The 17,165-nt window shown below is 34.5% G+C and overlaps 2 protein-coding genes across 3 annotated transcripts; both read left to right on the top strand.

Annotated features, from left to right (window-relative positions):
• Positions 1 to 5,333: 5,333 nt before the first annotated feature.
• On the top strand, positions 5,334 to 12,114 carry LOC122293004 (serine carboxypeptidase-like 20). The gene is made up of 14 exons (XM_043101599.1): positions 5,334 to 5,791; positions 5,968 to 6,113; positions 7,040 to 7,116; positions 7,209 to 7,331; positions 7,438 to 7,540; positions 7,612 to 7,649; positions 7,727 to 7,828; positions 8,411 to 8,494; positions 8,587 to 8,829; positions 9,931 to 9,996; positions 10,072 to 10,193; positions 11,341 to 11,454; positions 11,643 to 11,688; positions 11,782 to 12,114. The coding sequence occupies exons 1-14, from the start codon at positions 5,646 to 5,648 to the stop codon at positions 11,863 to 11,865; spliced, it is 1,494 nt and encodes a 497-aa protein (XP_042957533.1). The 5' UTR covers positions 5,334 to 5,645; the 3' UTR covers positions 11,866 to 12,114.
• Positions 12,115 to 13,255: 1,141 nt separating this feature from the next.
• On the top strand, positions 13,256 to 17,134 carry LOC122291959 (poly(A)-specific ribonuclease PARN-like). 2 transcript variants are annotated; one of them, XM_043100031.1, is made up of 8 exons: positions 13,256 to 13,624; positions 14,183 to 14,313; positions 14,899 to 15,150; positions 15,243 to 15,355; positions 15,500 to 15,616; positions 15,705 to 15,819; positions 15,917 to 16,132; positions 16,343 to 17,134. In XM_043100031.1, exons 1-8 carry the CDS (start codon positions 13,308 to 13,310, stop codon positions 16,984 to 16,986), a joined length of 1,905 nt encoding a protein of 634 aa, XP_042955965.1. In that variant the 5' UTR covers positions 13,256 to 13,307; the 3' UTR covers positions 16,987 to 17,134. The 2 variants fall into 2 exon arrangements, with proteins under 2 accessions (XP_042955965.1, XP_042955966.1); XM_043100032.1 differs by having other exon boundaries at positions 13,257 to 13,624; positions 14,962 to 15,150.
• Positions 17,135 to 17,165: the final 31 nt, after the last annotated feature.

Raw genomic sequence — 17,165 nt, 5'->3', positions numbered from 1 at the left:
ATTATGTAACATGATTCACATGAAAAAAATTAATTTTTAATAATAAATTTTATTTTTATTTAAAATGATTATGTGATATTTACATATTTTATAATTGTATACGTAAAAATATAATAAAAAAAAAGGCTGTACGAGAATTGCATTGAAAAAAACCTCCATATTTTTAGTATGAAAAATGCTAAGGAGGCCGATAATTTTGCATCGGAAAAAGAAAACAATAGGAATGGTGCATTCCTTCTGCATGTTCCTTCTGTCCTTGTAGAATAACCCTTTTTAGCATATGAGGAAATGAAAAAGCTCTATTGCTGAAAAAAAGCCGAAGCCTATATTAATAGCGAAGTTTTATAAAAGATAAAAAGGAAAAGTGGGCATTTATTCTTGAGAATTTTCCGAATAAGAGAAATGTGTTTTTTCTAGAAGAGATTTTTACTCAACCACTTGTATGGAGTAGATTGAGCTATTCGACGATTAGTTAGACTATTATATCTTAGAATAAACAAGTCAATAGAAAGCATATTATATTAGTAAAATTGAAATTTTTATATCGCAAAGGTATAAATCTCTTTAAAAAAAGTGATATTTCTGTATTTTAATCTAGATTGATTTCATTTGAATTTTAATTTCATTATAATTTTTATTTTATTACTATGTATTTCACCAATAACTAATCATATATATATATATATATATATATTTTGCAATCTAATAATCTATGCTTATATATTAATATATAAAATGATAGAAAAAATTTAGTTAAAAGTAAAACTGCATATTAATATGTGTACTAATCTAATGTAATAATCAAAAAGTAAATTTTATTAAAAATATTATTAATTTAAATTTTAAATATAAAAAAATTAATATTAATACGTAGGTTAATATATCACTTACGAGAGCTCAAAACGATAAGAGCATCCACATTGGTCTATGGATATGCATATGCAAATTTACCTCTTTTGCATATCCACTTTGTCATTTCAACAAAACTTCCACATTGGCTTATGCATATTTAAAATAAAGTAATAATAAAATATTATCATTTTATTATTATTTTTGTTTTGCCTAATTTTTTTTTTTTTTAGAGTGCAATTTCCATGTACTGGTTTATACATGCAATCAGTACCCAATACATGGAATGCAATTAAAACCGAACCTGTAGAATGAAATAAAGAAGATTATTTCATGCATCCATACCCAGTTTCATGCATCCAAATTTACCAATTCTATATATAATAAAATTCATCAAATGGCAAGTGTATCAATCAAGCTTTCGTAGAAGTTCAAAAATCTGTTATAGCCATGGACAACAACCCAAGTGAATCTTTCCCACCAACCCAATATACATCAAACAACACATATTAACATGTACTCAGATTAAACAATGAGACTAATATTAACTTCAAAGCTTACATTTGACTGATATCAACTTCAAAACTTATATGTGACTAATTCTATGTATCAAAATCAACTTAATACAAGTTTCAAAAAGTTAATTTTGATATAAATTTATTACAATACAAATTCACTTTAGCAGCAACCAAATCAACAACCACTCTACTCAGCAACCAGAAAACAGCAACCAGCAACCACAAACAAGTCCTCTAGTGGCTCTAGCACCCTTCAACAGCAACAAAAACAGCCTTACCATTGGGTCTTCCAGTAGCTCCAGCACCAGGAAGCAGCAAGCACCAACCAGTACAACAATAACCAACCAACAACAAAATTCACCCAACAAAATGTTCCCACCCACCACCAACCACCAACAAAATAAAAGGCTCATATAGAGGTACAAAAAAGGGTTTGGTGTTCATAGCAACCAACAGTATATAAATATCCAAACTATGTCACCATAGTGTCAAAAAAAAAAAAAATCAAAAACTGCACAAAACAGGAATGCAAACTATGTACGAGATATGGCTTTATTTCTTTGCTCCTCAATAATTTCCATTTGAAGATTATGGAAATACTCTTGCTTTACAAAATTCATAGAATCAATATCGAATTTCATAATTTTCATATCATTTTTCCTCTTCTTTTCAGCTAATATTAGAGATCTTTCTTCTTGAGCCTTAATTTCCATTTCAACATTTTTCTTCTTAATAACCAATAACTCAGAATTGTGGTTTTCTAACCTCATTATGCTTTCTTTTCTCTCCAATAATAGGATCTTCCTATCATTTGTCATTTCCCTTAAGGCGTCACTAAATTCTTTATTTTCTCTTTCTCTACTTTTTCTTTTTTTCTCTTTTTCTTTTTCAGATTTTTTTCCTGGAGGCCTCTCACACTCCATGGGCACATTTTCCATTGGGACCTCTAATTATATTGAGTTTGGAGTACTACCTAAACGTGAGACGTTGTCTCTTCTTCTTATGGTCTCCATGTGTGTTTGTCATTTCGGTTGATTCCTTAAAAGATTTCAACAATGATCCAAGGTGAAGTTGGTTTTTAGGGTCTCTCGATACAAAATTTTTGCCTTGTCAATACACAAAATAATGGAACAATCAGTAGGACAAATTTGAAAAAAGTTTACACAATAACAAAATAAACGATTATACTTTATCTAGCTCGGTTGCACCGTTTGGATGCATTCCTTCAACTTGGGCCATAGAAAAACAAAATTTATTGATACTTTTTTGAATGGTTGACCGCCAATTGGTCAAAGAGGGTACAGATTGTTCTTGACTGTTAGGTTTTTATAAGTGGAGTAGTAATCATAAATTCTACTCCACAATTGTGTGGAGGTTTGGTCAGTCTCCCGTATGGAATCTATACTAACGTTAAGCCAAGGTGAAATGAGGAGAGTATCTTCCTCAATAGTAAATGACACACCCCGCTAAGATTTATGTTTAGGTGCATTTTTTTTCCATTGGGGTTGTGTCACTTGGACATCAACGAAATCAGCATTCACAATAGGGTTGTTTATACCACCCTCACTACTTTCCAACAATGTGGTGAAGAATGGATCCTCATCAATTAAAGTGTTCATCATTCAACAAAATGTTACTAAAACAACACATATTAAGCAAAACAGCGCCAACATGTTTAAAAAAATCATTAAACTCATACCCAGTACATGTTTTGAGGTAAAACAAGACCAACATGTTTACAAAATTCAAATTATGTAGTTTTTAAGATAATGTACGGATTTATCTAAATGCAGTTTTTATGAATTTAATGATGATGTGTAGATTTATCTATATGCAATTAAAAATCATCCATTTTTCTTGTAATTGTTCTAATAAAAATCTAAAAGCTGGATGCAACAAGATCAAAACTATATATAAAAATCTAATCATTCTCTTGTTTGAAATCCCACTTCTCGTGTTGAAGTAATCTGTATACTAACTCATGTGAATGTTGACCATCCAAACATACATATTGAATATATATATGACTTTATAATCTTGATATCAATAATATCATTTATTTAAACATTCTATTAAAAGCCAACACATTACTCGTTCTTTATTAGAGAATTAATAAAAAACCTCAATCATATCAACCTTTAAAAAACGAAAAAAGAAAATCAGATTTGATCTTGTTGCAAGGTGGAGGTGGCCTGGTTGAAGTCATTCCAATAAGATGGTCAGACTGCCCCTTTAGGTAGCATGCAAACGTTTAATTTCTTCTTTCAATTTTTAAATCCAATGCACGATTTTAGTCCTGCAAAGAAAGTAGCAACTTCTGTTGCCCCCCTTCCCCTCTTACTACAATTATTTTTAGGGAAAAAAAGGTCCTTGTCTTTTTGCTCAATTATTTTTTTGTTATGGGTCATGCAACTAACCTCATTGCAAACAAATATGCATAAAGTCATCCCTCACCTAACATTTTCATGCTTCAATGAACAACTACTCTAATATCAAATGTAGAAATAAACCAAATAATGGAAAGCTCCAAAAACCATCGAACTCCATAATTTTGTCCCTGCCCACGATCAGAAAATTTTGAATAATGCCTAGAAATGCAGATAGTAGATGCGTATTATTCTATGGTTGTGATGAGTATCACTCTTCTATAATATATCACCGAAACTCATGAAAAATCCAAAGGAGGCTTTTTCATACTAGGGGTGTGAGTACCATTCTGTTTAAAGATTGATTAAAAATTTAAACAAAATGGTAAGATCAGAATTAGCCTCTGTTTTCAGCAGTTTTCATACTGGGGATGTGAATACCATTCAAATATGCATGAAGTCATCCCTCACCTAACATCTTCATACTTCAATGAACAACCACTCTAATATCAATGGACATTTCAAATCAAATAAATGGAAAACTCTCCTAAACACAATCGGAGAGCAGATCCTATTTTATTTTTTCTTATAGGAATTTTGGGGTTCCACTAAAGGAAATAGCCATTAATACCATTTAGAGTATTTTTGGGACTCATTTTTCTATCGATGTGATTAGTTAATTGCTATGATTGAATTAAAATAACAACCAAATTCATTAAACTCAGGTAATAGAACCCAAGAACAGGAAATCGATTCCATAATATCATACAATTAGAAAACCCTAATCTAAATCAAGAACAACATCAAATGAAGAAATGGTAACAGAAAAACACATGCACAATCTAAAACCCTAATTGAAACTGTGAAGAGAAAGGGATAAATCATATCTGAAATAGCAGAAAACTAAGGAAATCAGCAACCTCCAGTGATTCCCAGCAACAGTGGTAGGCTCTGTCTATGACCGTCGTGAGAGAGAGGTGCACAGATTCGCTTCTTCCAGTGGAGTTGTTTGGGTCGAGAGAGGGATGAAAATTTGGATAGGAGAAACCAAGGGAGAGAGCTATAGAAATAATCCCGTTTGGTAGGGGAGTCGGGGAGAGAGAGTGTGGGAAGAGAGAGAAATAAAGATTAAAATAAAACTTGAAGAGTAAATAATAGATATGAAAAATTGTAATAATACTGTTTATAGTTAGCTAAATTTTTAGAGATAGAAAATTCAATATAAACTAATTTATGTTAATATTATGTAAAAATAACTTCACATATGTATATGCATAGTCTCATGTAAATACTCCAAGATAGCGTAGAAGTACACACTAGTACGGGAGTGTAGCTAAAGTGAGAGGTGAGGGCGCCTCACGATAAGCCTTGTTGTTTTCTTGTTTTTTACAACCAATGGCTGGCAGTGAATGACCCTTAAAGAAAGAATCAATCAGAGTGGTCCAGAAAAAGATAAAACGTCTGAGTCAATAACGTGCGCTGCTGTACTTGGACCACAAGAAACGGTAGTCTTAGCTCCCATCGGCTATGATTATTTCCTCCCGTCCTCTACTCGATTGTGATCAATAAAATCCCTTTTGTTAGTCTCCGCCTCTCTCTGTCTCTCTTACTCTTATGGGTCTTTCCTTGTAAGCAACTACTATGTATGCCCCAAGTTAGTTAGCAAAAGTAGAAAACCGCGAACAGCAACAACTTGCACGCTTACAATATTATATCCGAACATCAATAAATACAGCAAAGAATTCTCATGTTCTTCAGCAACATTCCAGTAGACTGCCGCAGGCCCGCATGTTTGTGTGATCGAAGTCCCTCTCAAGTCTCGTCAACTCCGACAGTAGATCTCATCCCCTCTCTCTCTATATATAATATAAATATATATAGCTAAGACTGACAAGGCTAGACAAGGCTAGCCATGGCAGAAACTAGTCTTATCATCTACAAGGTCTTTCTGTGCTTCTTCTTCGGCTTCGTAGTTCTCATCCAGTCCGCCCCCCAGACTGCTCTTATTACAAAGATTCCTGGCATCGCCGAAACTCTCCCTTCCAAACACTACTCTGGGTATTTTCTCCTTTTCTCTTTCATCAAATTCTCAAACCATGTCTTTCCCATATTCTGGGAATTTGTTTCCAGCACCAAATGATCTGCTGTTTTTGTTTCTTTTTGGCTTCATTCATATCAATGATTTGGATCTTTGTTGGGTTTTTTAGTTCTTTTGTTTATGTGGGTGTTTGAAGGTATGTGACGATCGATCAAAGTCATGGTAAGAATCTGTTTTACTATTTCGTGGAATCCGAAAGGAACTCGACAAAGGATCCGGTGGTTCTATGGCTTAACGGCGGACCAGGTTGTTCCAGCTTCGACGGCTTTGTATACGAGCACGGTATCATTTCAGTTTCATCGTTTAACTTTTCGTTCTCTCTTTTCCCTTTTAATGGATTCATTGTTTTTGGAGTTGCTTATGTATTTATGTTCCTTTTTATTCTCTGTGTTATTTGTTATGGCTTTACTTGTTTGATCGTTTGAGAAAATCAGATCGGAGTTTTTATATGTTTATGGTTTCTGGGTATCGTGGAGACTCAAAAGATAAGAAGGATTGCCAAAGTGGTGTTTCCATCTTTGATTTGTGTTACTATTTTAGTTTTTTTCTATAAGTGGTGTTACTATTTTTCAAGGGGATGTGGGACCTCATGACAAAGAAATTGGTTTTTGAGGTGACTTATGTTTTGATTGATACTTTGATTATAGACCTTACCTGATATAAATTTCGCCAATCCTTGTGACTTTTAAATTTTACCCACCAAAGTAGCAAAATGATAAAAAAGTTTCAATTTACATCCTTTCTTGAAATGTAACTTTTATGGTGACGTAATCTAGTTTTCACAGTTGATACGAGGTACTGGTCTGCAATGTATCGTTTTGATAATTTAAGATGCAAAGCGTAAAGTGCCTCGTACTTAGATGGTGCAAAGTGTAATCTCCTACATTCCAACTCCAATATTTCTAATGGTTGGTGTTTCATTGTCATGAACATAATGGTAACAATGACAGTAACAATAGTGTTGTTTTTATTGTTAGTACGTATGGAATTATGCGAATTACTTCCTTAGATCAAACAGTAGTCATAATTCTATGACATCATCTTATTTTCTTGTTACTGGCCAGTACTAGAATAAAAGACAAGAATGTGAAACAAATAGTATGGTCTGAATTACTTTTATGCCTTTCAACTACTTCTAGATACCACTCAATTATTGTGATACAAGTTAGGTACTATTTGTAAAGAATCATTTCCATCCTGTTTTGCAGGCCCATTTAATTTTGAAGCAGCAAAGACAAATGGAAGCCTTCCCCAACTGCACCTCAATCCATACAGTTGGTCGAAGGTTGAATTTCTTGAACTGATTCTGAGTAAAAAGAATATATAAAAAATTACAAAATGGATGTAATGATTGTCAATTTTTGCTCTAATTTTTAGGTTTCCAACATCATATATTTGGATTCTCCGGCTGGTGTTGGGTTTTCATACTCTAGTAATCGAACAGATTATAAAACTGGTGACCTAAAGACAGCCTCTGATACACATACGTTTCTCCTCAAGGTGAAAAGTAAAACAATTTGAAGTCCTTCCATATTAATTGAATGTATAGTTGTTTTCTTAATTTGCAGAGTACTGATTTGTCTGCCTTTTATTGTTGTGCAACCAGTGGTTTGAGTTGTACCCGGAGTTCCTCCCCAACCCATTTTTTATTGCTGGAGAGTCATATGCAGGAATATATGTGCCGACTCTAGCTAATGAAGTAGTGAAAGGTATTCTTTTGTATACATGAACTGGCATCAGTTAAAATCAAAACTGAGGGGGGATTTTAAAATTTTTACAGGGATCGATGCTGGTATAAAGCCCATTCTCAATTTCAAGGTGTGCATCTCTAGTTAGCTTCTTTTCTTTTCTGTTTTTTCAAACTTATGGCTACAATCTGAAGTCATTGTATACAGGGTTACATGGTGGGAAACGGAGTTTCAGATGATAAGTTTGATGGGAACGCTCTTGTTCCATTTGCACATGGGATGGGCCTGATCTCTGATGAACTATTTGAGGTAGAAGGAACCTCTAAGATTTTATATGAATTTTTATGCCAATTTCACCAACCTCACTTGTGCACATAAAAAAAAAAAAAAAAAAAAGAAGAAGAAGAAGAAAAGAAAAGAAAGAAAGAAAGAAATGCAGTGAATTGCATTGACTAGGGTCAAATTCTGATGAATATTGAAATTTCTCAAGCTATATTTAAAATTTCAATGTTGAGATTTTAACCTGTTTCAGTCTTTGACTTCATATAGTCCTTGAAACTATAGTAATTAACATACCTTGTTTTCACGCTCTCCATATTCGCACAAGTGTATTCTTTTTAGTCAGGAATCTCTTTTCCAAGACACGTTGTTTTCTGTAGTAAGCTGGGTGAGAGTATTTCATTTAAATTGGTTGACGACTTGAAGTCACTTCCAGCTCTTTTGATCTGTTTGAAGAGGAAGCATGAATCTTTTTTTCTTTTTCTTCTTTTTGTGGAATTTTCAAACTTCCTATCAAATGTTACTATGCTTTTAACTCTGATAATGAGGCTTGGTTTATAGTCCTGCCATACCGCCAAACATAGTTCCAACCATCCATGCCAAATATTGCAGGAAGTTAACAGTGAGTGTAAAGGAAACTACTATAATCCACCACTTACTGACCCTTGTCAAAGCAAGCTTGGAAAAGTTGACGAGGTAATAACTTAAACTTCTCTGATAGTTTATGGAAGATATTGAAATATTGATTATGTTCCATTCATTTACTTCAGCATTCTTGTTAATCCCAGGACTTGGAAGGCTTAAACATATACGACATTTTAGAACCATGCTATCACAGCCCAGAGATAAGGGAGGTTACAACTGCTAGCATTAAGTTGCCATCCAGCTTCCGCCGACTAGGCGAGACTGAGAGGCCTCTTGCTGTGAGGAAGAGGATGTTTGGTCGTGCCTGGCCTCTTAGAGCTCCTGTGAGACATGGAATTGTTCCAACTTGGCCACAGCTTGCCAATAGCAACAGTGTTCCATGCACGGTATGTAATATAAATTTCTTTACACTGGTTTTTTCTCCCGTTCACCTTCTCTGCTGGCAGTTTGTCCCAGTTTAATTCTCTCAGGCATGAGTCTAATGTATTCTAATTCTTAGAATTCCGAAAGAAGCCATATTTTACTCTGACATAATCAGTTTCTTTTTCCATTGTTTGCTATAAGTTTCTAATAATACTGGCTGTCTTGTCATATATGACTTTCTAGATAGTTGTTATACTATTGAATGCTTCATTTATATATGTACCAAAGGGGGAGAGCCTGGTTATAGCAATATATATATATTTTTCCTGCGAGGAACTTTATGGAAAGATGTTTCTCGAGTCCTATATCCACCTTGGCAATTTCATAATTTATTATAGGCAAAAGTCTGAGCTGCACTGCTATATGCTGATAAATGTTAGGATTACCGTAGCATGTCAATACATATTTTCTGATGTGTCTGAACATCATGAACACACCAATTCGGACTAGTTTGAACTTTTGGGCTTCATAAAAGTCAGGGTTGACCAAAGAAGAGATAGATTTAGACAGTGGGAGAAAACTCGGTTCTCAACAAGAAGTTATGCCATATGTGTTTCTGAGAGTTGTGTTCGATCTGTATGGAAGAAAGACTCGACTCAAATTAGGGTTGTGAATGGAAGCCACATTAGAATCTTAAATTCCCATTCTTTGATCTTGCTTCAATGGAATAAAAGGAGCATATTCTCAAGCAAATGAAAATTTCTACCCCTGCTTTGTGGACCTATTATAGGTATGAAGGGGCTAAAAGCTAGTTACGTTAAGGTTTTTTATTTTTGCTTTAAGAATCCTCTAATTTAAACTTTTATTTCTTTGTTAGGCTTCTTTTGTGCACTCAATAATGATAAATCTGCCTTACCTACTTGGTCTTTTATGAAAAAAAAACTTAACTGTTTTATGGCAACAATATATCAAATTGGTCTTCCAAGCAATGACATGGCTTACTTTAAATTTTATTTTTGATATGGGGTTGGCTTCCTTTTTCCCAGACTCTACTGCTCACTAGGTTCCAATTATCTGTAATTAACATGCTTATATTTAAAAAAAAAAATATATATATATTTTAGGATGATGAAGTTGCAACTTCATGGTTGAATGATCAAGCAGTCAGGAAAGCTATTCATGCAGAAGAGGTATGGTTCTCCAAATATATCCATTTCAGACTAGGCTTTGAAAGCTGTAATATGATGGTCCATGTTATATAATAGGAAAGCGTGGTGGGTAGTTGGGACTTATGTACAGACCAAATCACATATTATCATGATGCTGGAAGCATGATCCCGTACCACAAGAACCTTACCTCCAGAGGATATCGAGCACTTATATACAGGTAGATTTCCAACTTTGATGATTCTCATTAACTTAAATGCCTGACAATAAACAATACTTTGTATTGTTTGCATGCGACATTCTCTTTAATTGCAAATGAAATGATAGAGACAAAAATAGTTGGGATCTATGCTTATTCGAGTCAAACAATTATCATAAGATACTAAATGCTGTTTCATTTCAGTGGTCTTGCAGTAACTAAAAACTAAACAAATAGAATGGTTATTGTGGGAATGGGACTTCTTACGTATTTCACTGTATGTTTGGAACATGATGTCCTGTTACTTTCAATTGATTCTACCAGCCTTAACTCCATAGTTTTCATATGGAACATACCAGTTGCCATTTCAATGCTAACGTCAAATTTTCTGAACACTTTGAGGCTGCATGTTCTTCAAGCTAATCTGCCTGTTAAGAAATCCTAGGGGGAAAAAAACATCTTTGGATGATAACGTGGCACTACTTTGGCATAGAGGATGGAAAAGTATGAACTGCAATAATTACCCATATATTGAATTTTTTTCTCTTTTTTCTTTTTTTGACTCATGACATTCCATATCTAGTTAAGAAAAAAAAAAAAAAATGAGGAAGCTCTTGTGAAAGGCTTGCTTATTTGAGAGGTTGGGTCTTTTAATTGTGGGAATGATGAGAACCTGATTTGGTGGAGTTGGACCCTTCCATGTAGCATTGAAATTACTCTTATGTGACTTATATATGAAGAGAAAAAGAAAAACGTCAGAATCCAGAGTTCCATGGACCGGATGATAATGGAGGTATTCTCTCATAGTCTGATCCACAAGATATTGATTCAATATGAAGCGATGAACTTGAAATTTCTATCCGAAATACTCTGTAATTTCTAGTGGGTATGTATCTCTTTCCTTTTTGGTGATAATCAACAATGGGATACCCCATGCAGGGTTGCTATCCACCATCTAATAAATCCCCAACCCAAACCACGGTTCCCTACTACAGCAACCTAAAAGTTCTATAAGTAGACAGGATTGCTTCTAGATTGTTATGTGGCTAAAAACTCTTTCCCACTGATGATACCTTAGGAAATAATTTACTTGCTTCTGACCTTGTTAATCTCTTTCTAAACTGTGCTTTCTGATAACTGATGTGAATTTTTATTCGCATTCATTCAGCGGTGATCATGATATGTGTGTTCCATACACTGGGAGTCAGGCATGGACCAGATCAATTGGATATAAGATTGTGGATGAATGGAGGGCCTGGATTTCCAATGGACAAGTTGCTGGGTACTCTCATTTCCCCTTGTATTTCCATTTTTTTTGGTCCATGGACCATCAAAAACTCAGGAACATTACTATGTTAACATGAAAGACTGATGTTCAACAATAATAAATGTGTTTCACTCCATTTTCTTAGATGAATGATTTTCTTTCTGCATAGAACTTGTTAATAAATCATTCTGTCTTCGGTGCAGTTATACACAAGGGTATGAGAACAACCTCACCTTTTTAACCATAAAGGTCAGTGCATGGAGATCTTCTGAATATGACTTACATTTGAATGATTTGTGGCTTTCATTGTTATCATATGTTCATTTGACTCGGTTGGTGCAGGGAGCTGGACATACTGTTCCAGAATACAAACCAAAAGAGGCATTAGATTTTTATAGCCGGTTTTTGGCTGGAGAACCAATATGAACTTTATGATGGGAGTCCATGCAGATGCACAGCACATATTTGAGTGTGAGAGAGAGCAAGAAGAGTCTTTCTGTTCTGGTTCATTTTTTCTCACTTGGATATGTGTTTTGAATATAAGGGTAATTTGATAATATCATAGGAATATGCGAGGATAGAACAAATTCCTTGATTTGGAATACACTGATGGTATTTACAGGTCTCTGTTACTCTGAAATCCATTATATTAATAAAAAACTCAAAATAGCAGTATACTTCCTCGTCAGCTGTCTATTTGATATGTAAATAGTTGAAATTGTAAAAGAGCTGTAGATACATCATTATCCTCTATGAGTTTTTCATATATGTATCATATTTACTTTTTTCTGTTTTCTTAAAGGGAGTATATGAGATTTGAAACTCGGGGAGATTCGGGGGGTGAGATGAGATAATATTTTTGTGAATAGTAGTGAGATAGTTTGAGTGGAGTATTTTTTAGATTTTGGAAAAATAAAAAGAAAGAATTGAATAAAAAATATTACAAAGTTAAAATATTGTAAAAATATAATTTTACAATATTATTTTTGTTTGGAGATTTTAAAAAATTAGATTTTATTTTTTTAATTTTTTATTTGAAAGTTCAAAAAAGTTGTAATAATTAGTTTGAAAATGTTTTAATGATTAGTTTGAAAATTTTGTATTTGAATTATGTTTAAGAATAAAATGAGACCAGATGAAATGAGAATTTTGTGTCTCATTTGAAGTCTCAAATCTATCCTAAAATTATATCTACAACTGTATTTAAAATTATATTGTAAGATTGCAATTGGTCTCATATATAAAAAGAAACAAACGACAATTTAAATGGAAAAATAAAAGTTAAAAAAATCAAATTTAAAGTTGAAATAATTATATGAATTGTTATTTTATCTAATAGAATCAAATTTAACTCAGGGTTGGAAAATGAAAAACAAATATGGGATGAAAAATCAAAAGTCTCTTTGATACAAAAGTTTAGACTATGTTTGAATATCGAGAGTATTTGAGATATTTAGAATATTTCACTATTATTATTTATTATTTTATTATTATTATTATTATTTACTATTTGTTATTTTTACTATTATTTAATATTTTATTATTATTTTTTATAACTATTCACAACATTTCTCAATATTTTAAAAAAAAAAAATTATATTTATAATTTTTAAGTAGAGACTGCGTATATAAACTTTTTCTTAAATAAAAAAAACCATTATTTTAGAAATGATGTTTTTATAATTTTAAAAATAAAATTACCTAAATTTACGTTACAGTCGCGTTTAGGGACTTCACTCTTTTCAAAAAGTAACGTTTAAAATGGATCATCGGGTCGGGTTGCGCGGTCGTTGCAATATCTCATATTTGGATATCGAGTAGCAATACTCTATTTGGATATCGAGTTAAAGAAAGAGTCGCGACGAGCCATGGCGGCTCTGCCTTATTTGCTGCAGAGACGCTTCCTCTGCACCAAAACCCACCAGAAATGGAGCGTCAAACAAGTGACGAAGTCGAACTTCCAGGAAACTCTCTCGGAGATCAAGACCGACATCGCTGATTCCGACTTTATTGCCGTGTCGTTGCAGAGGACCGGCTCTGTGTCCGCGCCCTGGCACCGTGTCCTTCCATTCGACTTGCCCGACACTGCTTATTCTAAGGCCAAGCGGGCAGCCGAGCGCTTTCAGCTTCTCCAGTTCGCCGTCTGCCCCTTCTCCATTAGGTCTTCCAAGCTCCTCGCTCACCCGTGAGTACTCCGCCTCCTCTCTCTTCTTTAAGTCTCTGTTTGTTTTCCGAGCCAATGTTGGAAAATAAAACAAGCAACCTGAGATTCGCGAATGGCCACTATCGCTTGAATTTCAAGTCTGTTTGTCCACCTTTTGTCCGTGTACTTGGCTATGCCTATTTCTTTCATTAATAAAGTTCCTCTTTACCAAAAAAACAAAAAAAAGTAGTCTATTTGTCTACCTTTTGTACTTGTCCCCCGCATCTTCCCCCAAACCTTCTCTTATGAATGTTCGAATTATGAAACCGCCATTGGTTGGACCTCTATTCCCCCTTGTTTGCATGAATGCATTTAACCGATGTCTAGGAAATTTGCATCTCTATTAGAAGTCCCAAACCATAGTGGTTGGTTAAATAACTATACATTTTCTAAGATTTTCCTTGGAACTCTTTCAATCTGGCAAATCTGCCCTTTCATTTAGCTGGTAAAAGTTTCTGTAGATTACATAATAAATAGCCTTCTGGCCTTTCTCCTACACAAGACTTGATCGATGACGGCGTTTTCTTGCTTTTGATGCAGATATAACTTTCATTTGTTTCCTAGGGATGAACTGAAGATAGGGATGCCATCTTATAGTTTTTCATGTCAAACGTCATATTTGACGTCCATGGCTCGAGAAGGTTTTGATTTTAATACCTGCATATATGATGGTGAGCCTTATTATTACTAATAATTGATTCTATTGCTGGTTTTGTTATAAAATTTCTATCTTTTTGTGGAATTTATGTAAGATGAATATTCTTACGAATATGAGGAAGAAAGTTGAATAAACGTTATGTCAGTGTTGGAGAATATAGTAGCGAGCTGGTTACCTTAATTCCAAATCTTTATACTCAAATCACAACTGCATGTAGTACTATTATCTCCAATTAAGGAAGTGTGAGGGATTTACTTGCCAAAAAAGGAAGTGTAAAGGATATACTACAGCATGTGGTAGACACTGACTTCTGTTCTGTGATTGTTTCTCTCTGCCAACATCCATATAAAGCGTTCTATGAATCCCATAAAGTACATGCAGAGTTCTCATGCGCCCCACAAGAATGATGGTATGCATCATCATTGGGAGTGTAGGAACTAACATTTTAGGGCAGCCTTTGCTAGGGATATGATAATCAACCTCGGATTGTACCTCATTAACAGTTGAGAATGATGTTTTTTATTTTTTTTGAAAGTTATATCTCTTGTTGTATTAATTATCATTTCAGTATGCCCAACTCCATTTTCTTTTGTGAAAGAGGTGCTTGATTTGATGGTAAAATATCCTATACCTAGCAGAAGAAAGGTTATTTTTGTGACAGGCATATCATACTTATCTAGGGCACAAGAGTCAGAAGCAAGAGTTCAGATAGGGAATCCAATGCGTATCACTCGTGTGGTGAAATCTTCTTCTAACCCTACTGTTGCGGATTCAGTTTTCATTGAGAGGATTAAATCACGGGTTAAGCATTGGAGAAAATCATGTAAAGACTCGAGCACAAAATTAGATGGTAAGGTCTGTAGGATAATGCCACTGCTTTGATTATATCTGAATCTAGTAACTCTTTTCAGTTTTCATCTCTGCATTTTACCTGTAATGCAGAGGCTCTAGTGAGATCCCTAAAAAAAATTGTCTTAGGGAGTGAAGAGTATGGTTCAAGACCCTGCATGAACATAGATGTTTGCAGTGAACGTCAAGTTGAGCTTGTGCTAGAGGTAAGATCGATCTAATAAAATTTTATATCCTTTGCTTGAAGTGATGCCGAGGTTTTCTTTCCCTTGGTGCTGTATAGTTCTGGTGGATATCTAATTTTCTTTTTATACTCATGTGAATATCTATGGTTTTCTGGGTGGCTACAGATGTTGGAAGAGTTCTCTGATGACCTTGTTCCTTTAATAATCCCAGCAAAGGGTGGAGCAACCCAGGCAGTTCGTGTTGTTTTGACAAGTTCAAAAGACGACATGGTTTTATTTCAGGTAGCCAGTAAATATCAGTCTTTCGGTCATTAAAATTCATAGTCATGAAGGCTGTTCTAGGATATTTAATTGTGGTTTTAATTGGCAGAATGAGCTTCAAGATCTCAAAGAGGAGCGGAACAAGAAAGTCCGTGGTTTTCGAGAGGTGATCGACTTGATTTCTGCCTCACAGAGACCTGTTGTCTCCCACAATTCTCTTAATGGTGTATCTCTTTACAAACAATTCCAGATAACTTCAAACTCTAGCACCCATGACATTCTTATAATTTCTCATCTTACACTATTTGTTGTTTTATGCAGATTTCACATTTATTCATTCGAAGTTCCTTGCTCCTTTACCTCCTAATGTAGACGAGTTCTTGTGGTCCTTGCACTCGGTTTTCCCACATGTAATTAATGTCCAGCAACTGATGAAGGAAATTCGTCCTTTGAGAAATGTTACCAATATACCCACAGCTATTTCCTACTTAAAAGATCATTTCTTTGCACCTATGGATGTTGAAATTCTGCAGCAAGGTCAGTCACTCTTCCTCTTTAATATACTTTAAATGAACACGTGGAAAACACTCAAACACAAACACAGGCATTCTTATACGTCAGTTCTCTCTTTGATGATTTTACTTGAGACCAAATTTTAACTTTTACGAACCAATCTCATCCAGTGGAATGTTATAACAAAATCAGAGTCTTGCACACTTATCATAATACCATTTTTCTGTTTATCAGATGCTGTAAGTGAACGCAAGATTCATGGACATGATGTTCTAAGGATTTCCCTTCTGTTTGCAAAGCTATGCTCCATCCTGCAAATTGCTCCCAACCAAGCTGATAGCAAAAAGTTGGTTCCAGCCCTCGAGGAGTATGCGAACATTTTGTATCCATTTTCTGCGAGTCCTCAGGAATCAACTGATGGCGAGATTAGAATTGGGACAAACAATACAAGAAAAGTGAGCTGTAAGCATTTGGTTTTCTTGTGGGGATTTAAGCATGGGATGACCGCTGGAATGCTGAAAAGCTTGATCCAAGGGTCCCATGATATTTTCTCAGAAGAATTTGATCTTCGTTTAGTGGATAGGAGCTGTGCCATTGTTGTTTTCTGGAAAGCTGGTTTGTCTGAAACTTTTCTGAACGTAATGAATAGCAAAGAGATTTCTGGGTCTTTAAGGGAGCTGGTTTCGGAAGGCCTAAGAGCAGCATCTTATGGAATCTACAAGAAGGTTTGTAGTTTGGGAATATGGGAGGTAGATTTGGCAGAGTCCCTAGAAAAAGCTTTGGAAGAGTCTGACGGCCTTCAAAATACTGATTCTGTAGCAAATTCACTGGATGTGCACTGGTTTAGTGACTCTACCATTAACTTGGATGACCTCTGAAACGTGGTGCTGTGTTTCTTGAACTTCATTATTAGGAAGCAAGTTCATGAAATCAAAGTAATGGTTTTTCTTTTGGTAGAAACGAAATTTTGTTGCCATTTATGTATTTTTTTTTCCTTAAATTAAAATTCAATGCTTATTTTTCGTATGCAAGTCTCGTTAACTTCATTTGAAAGACT

Source organism: Carya illinoinensis, chromosome 13, assembly GCF_018687715.1.
Source record: "Carya illinoinensis cultivar Pawnee chromosome 13, C.illinoinensisPawnee_v1, whole genome shotgun sequence".
Taxonomy (NCBI): domain Eukaryota; kingdom Viridiplantae; phylum Streptophyta; class Magnoliopsida; order Fagales; family Juglandaceae; genus Carya; species Carya illinoinensis.
Note: the sequence above shows the minus strand (reverse complement) of the source record. Positions and strands in the feature narration are given on the sequence as shown.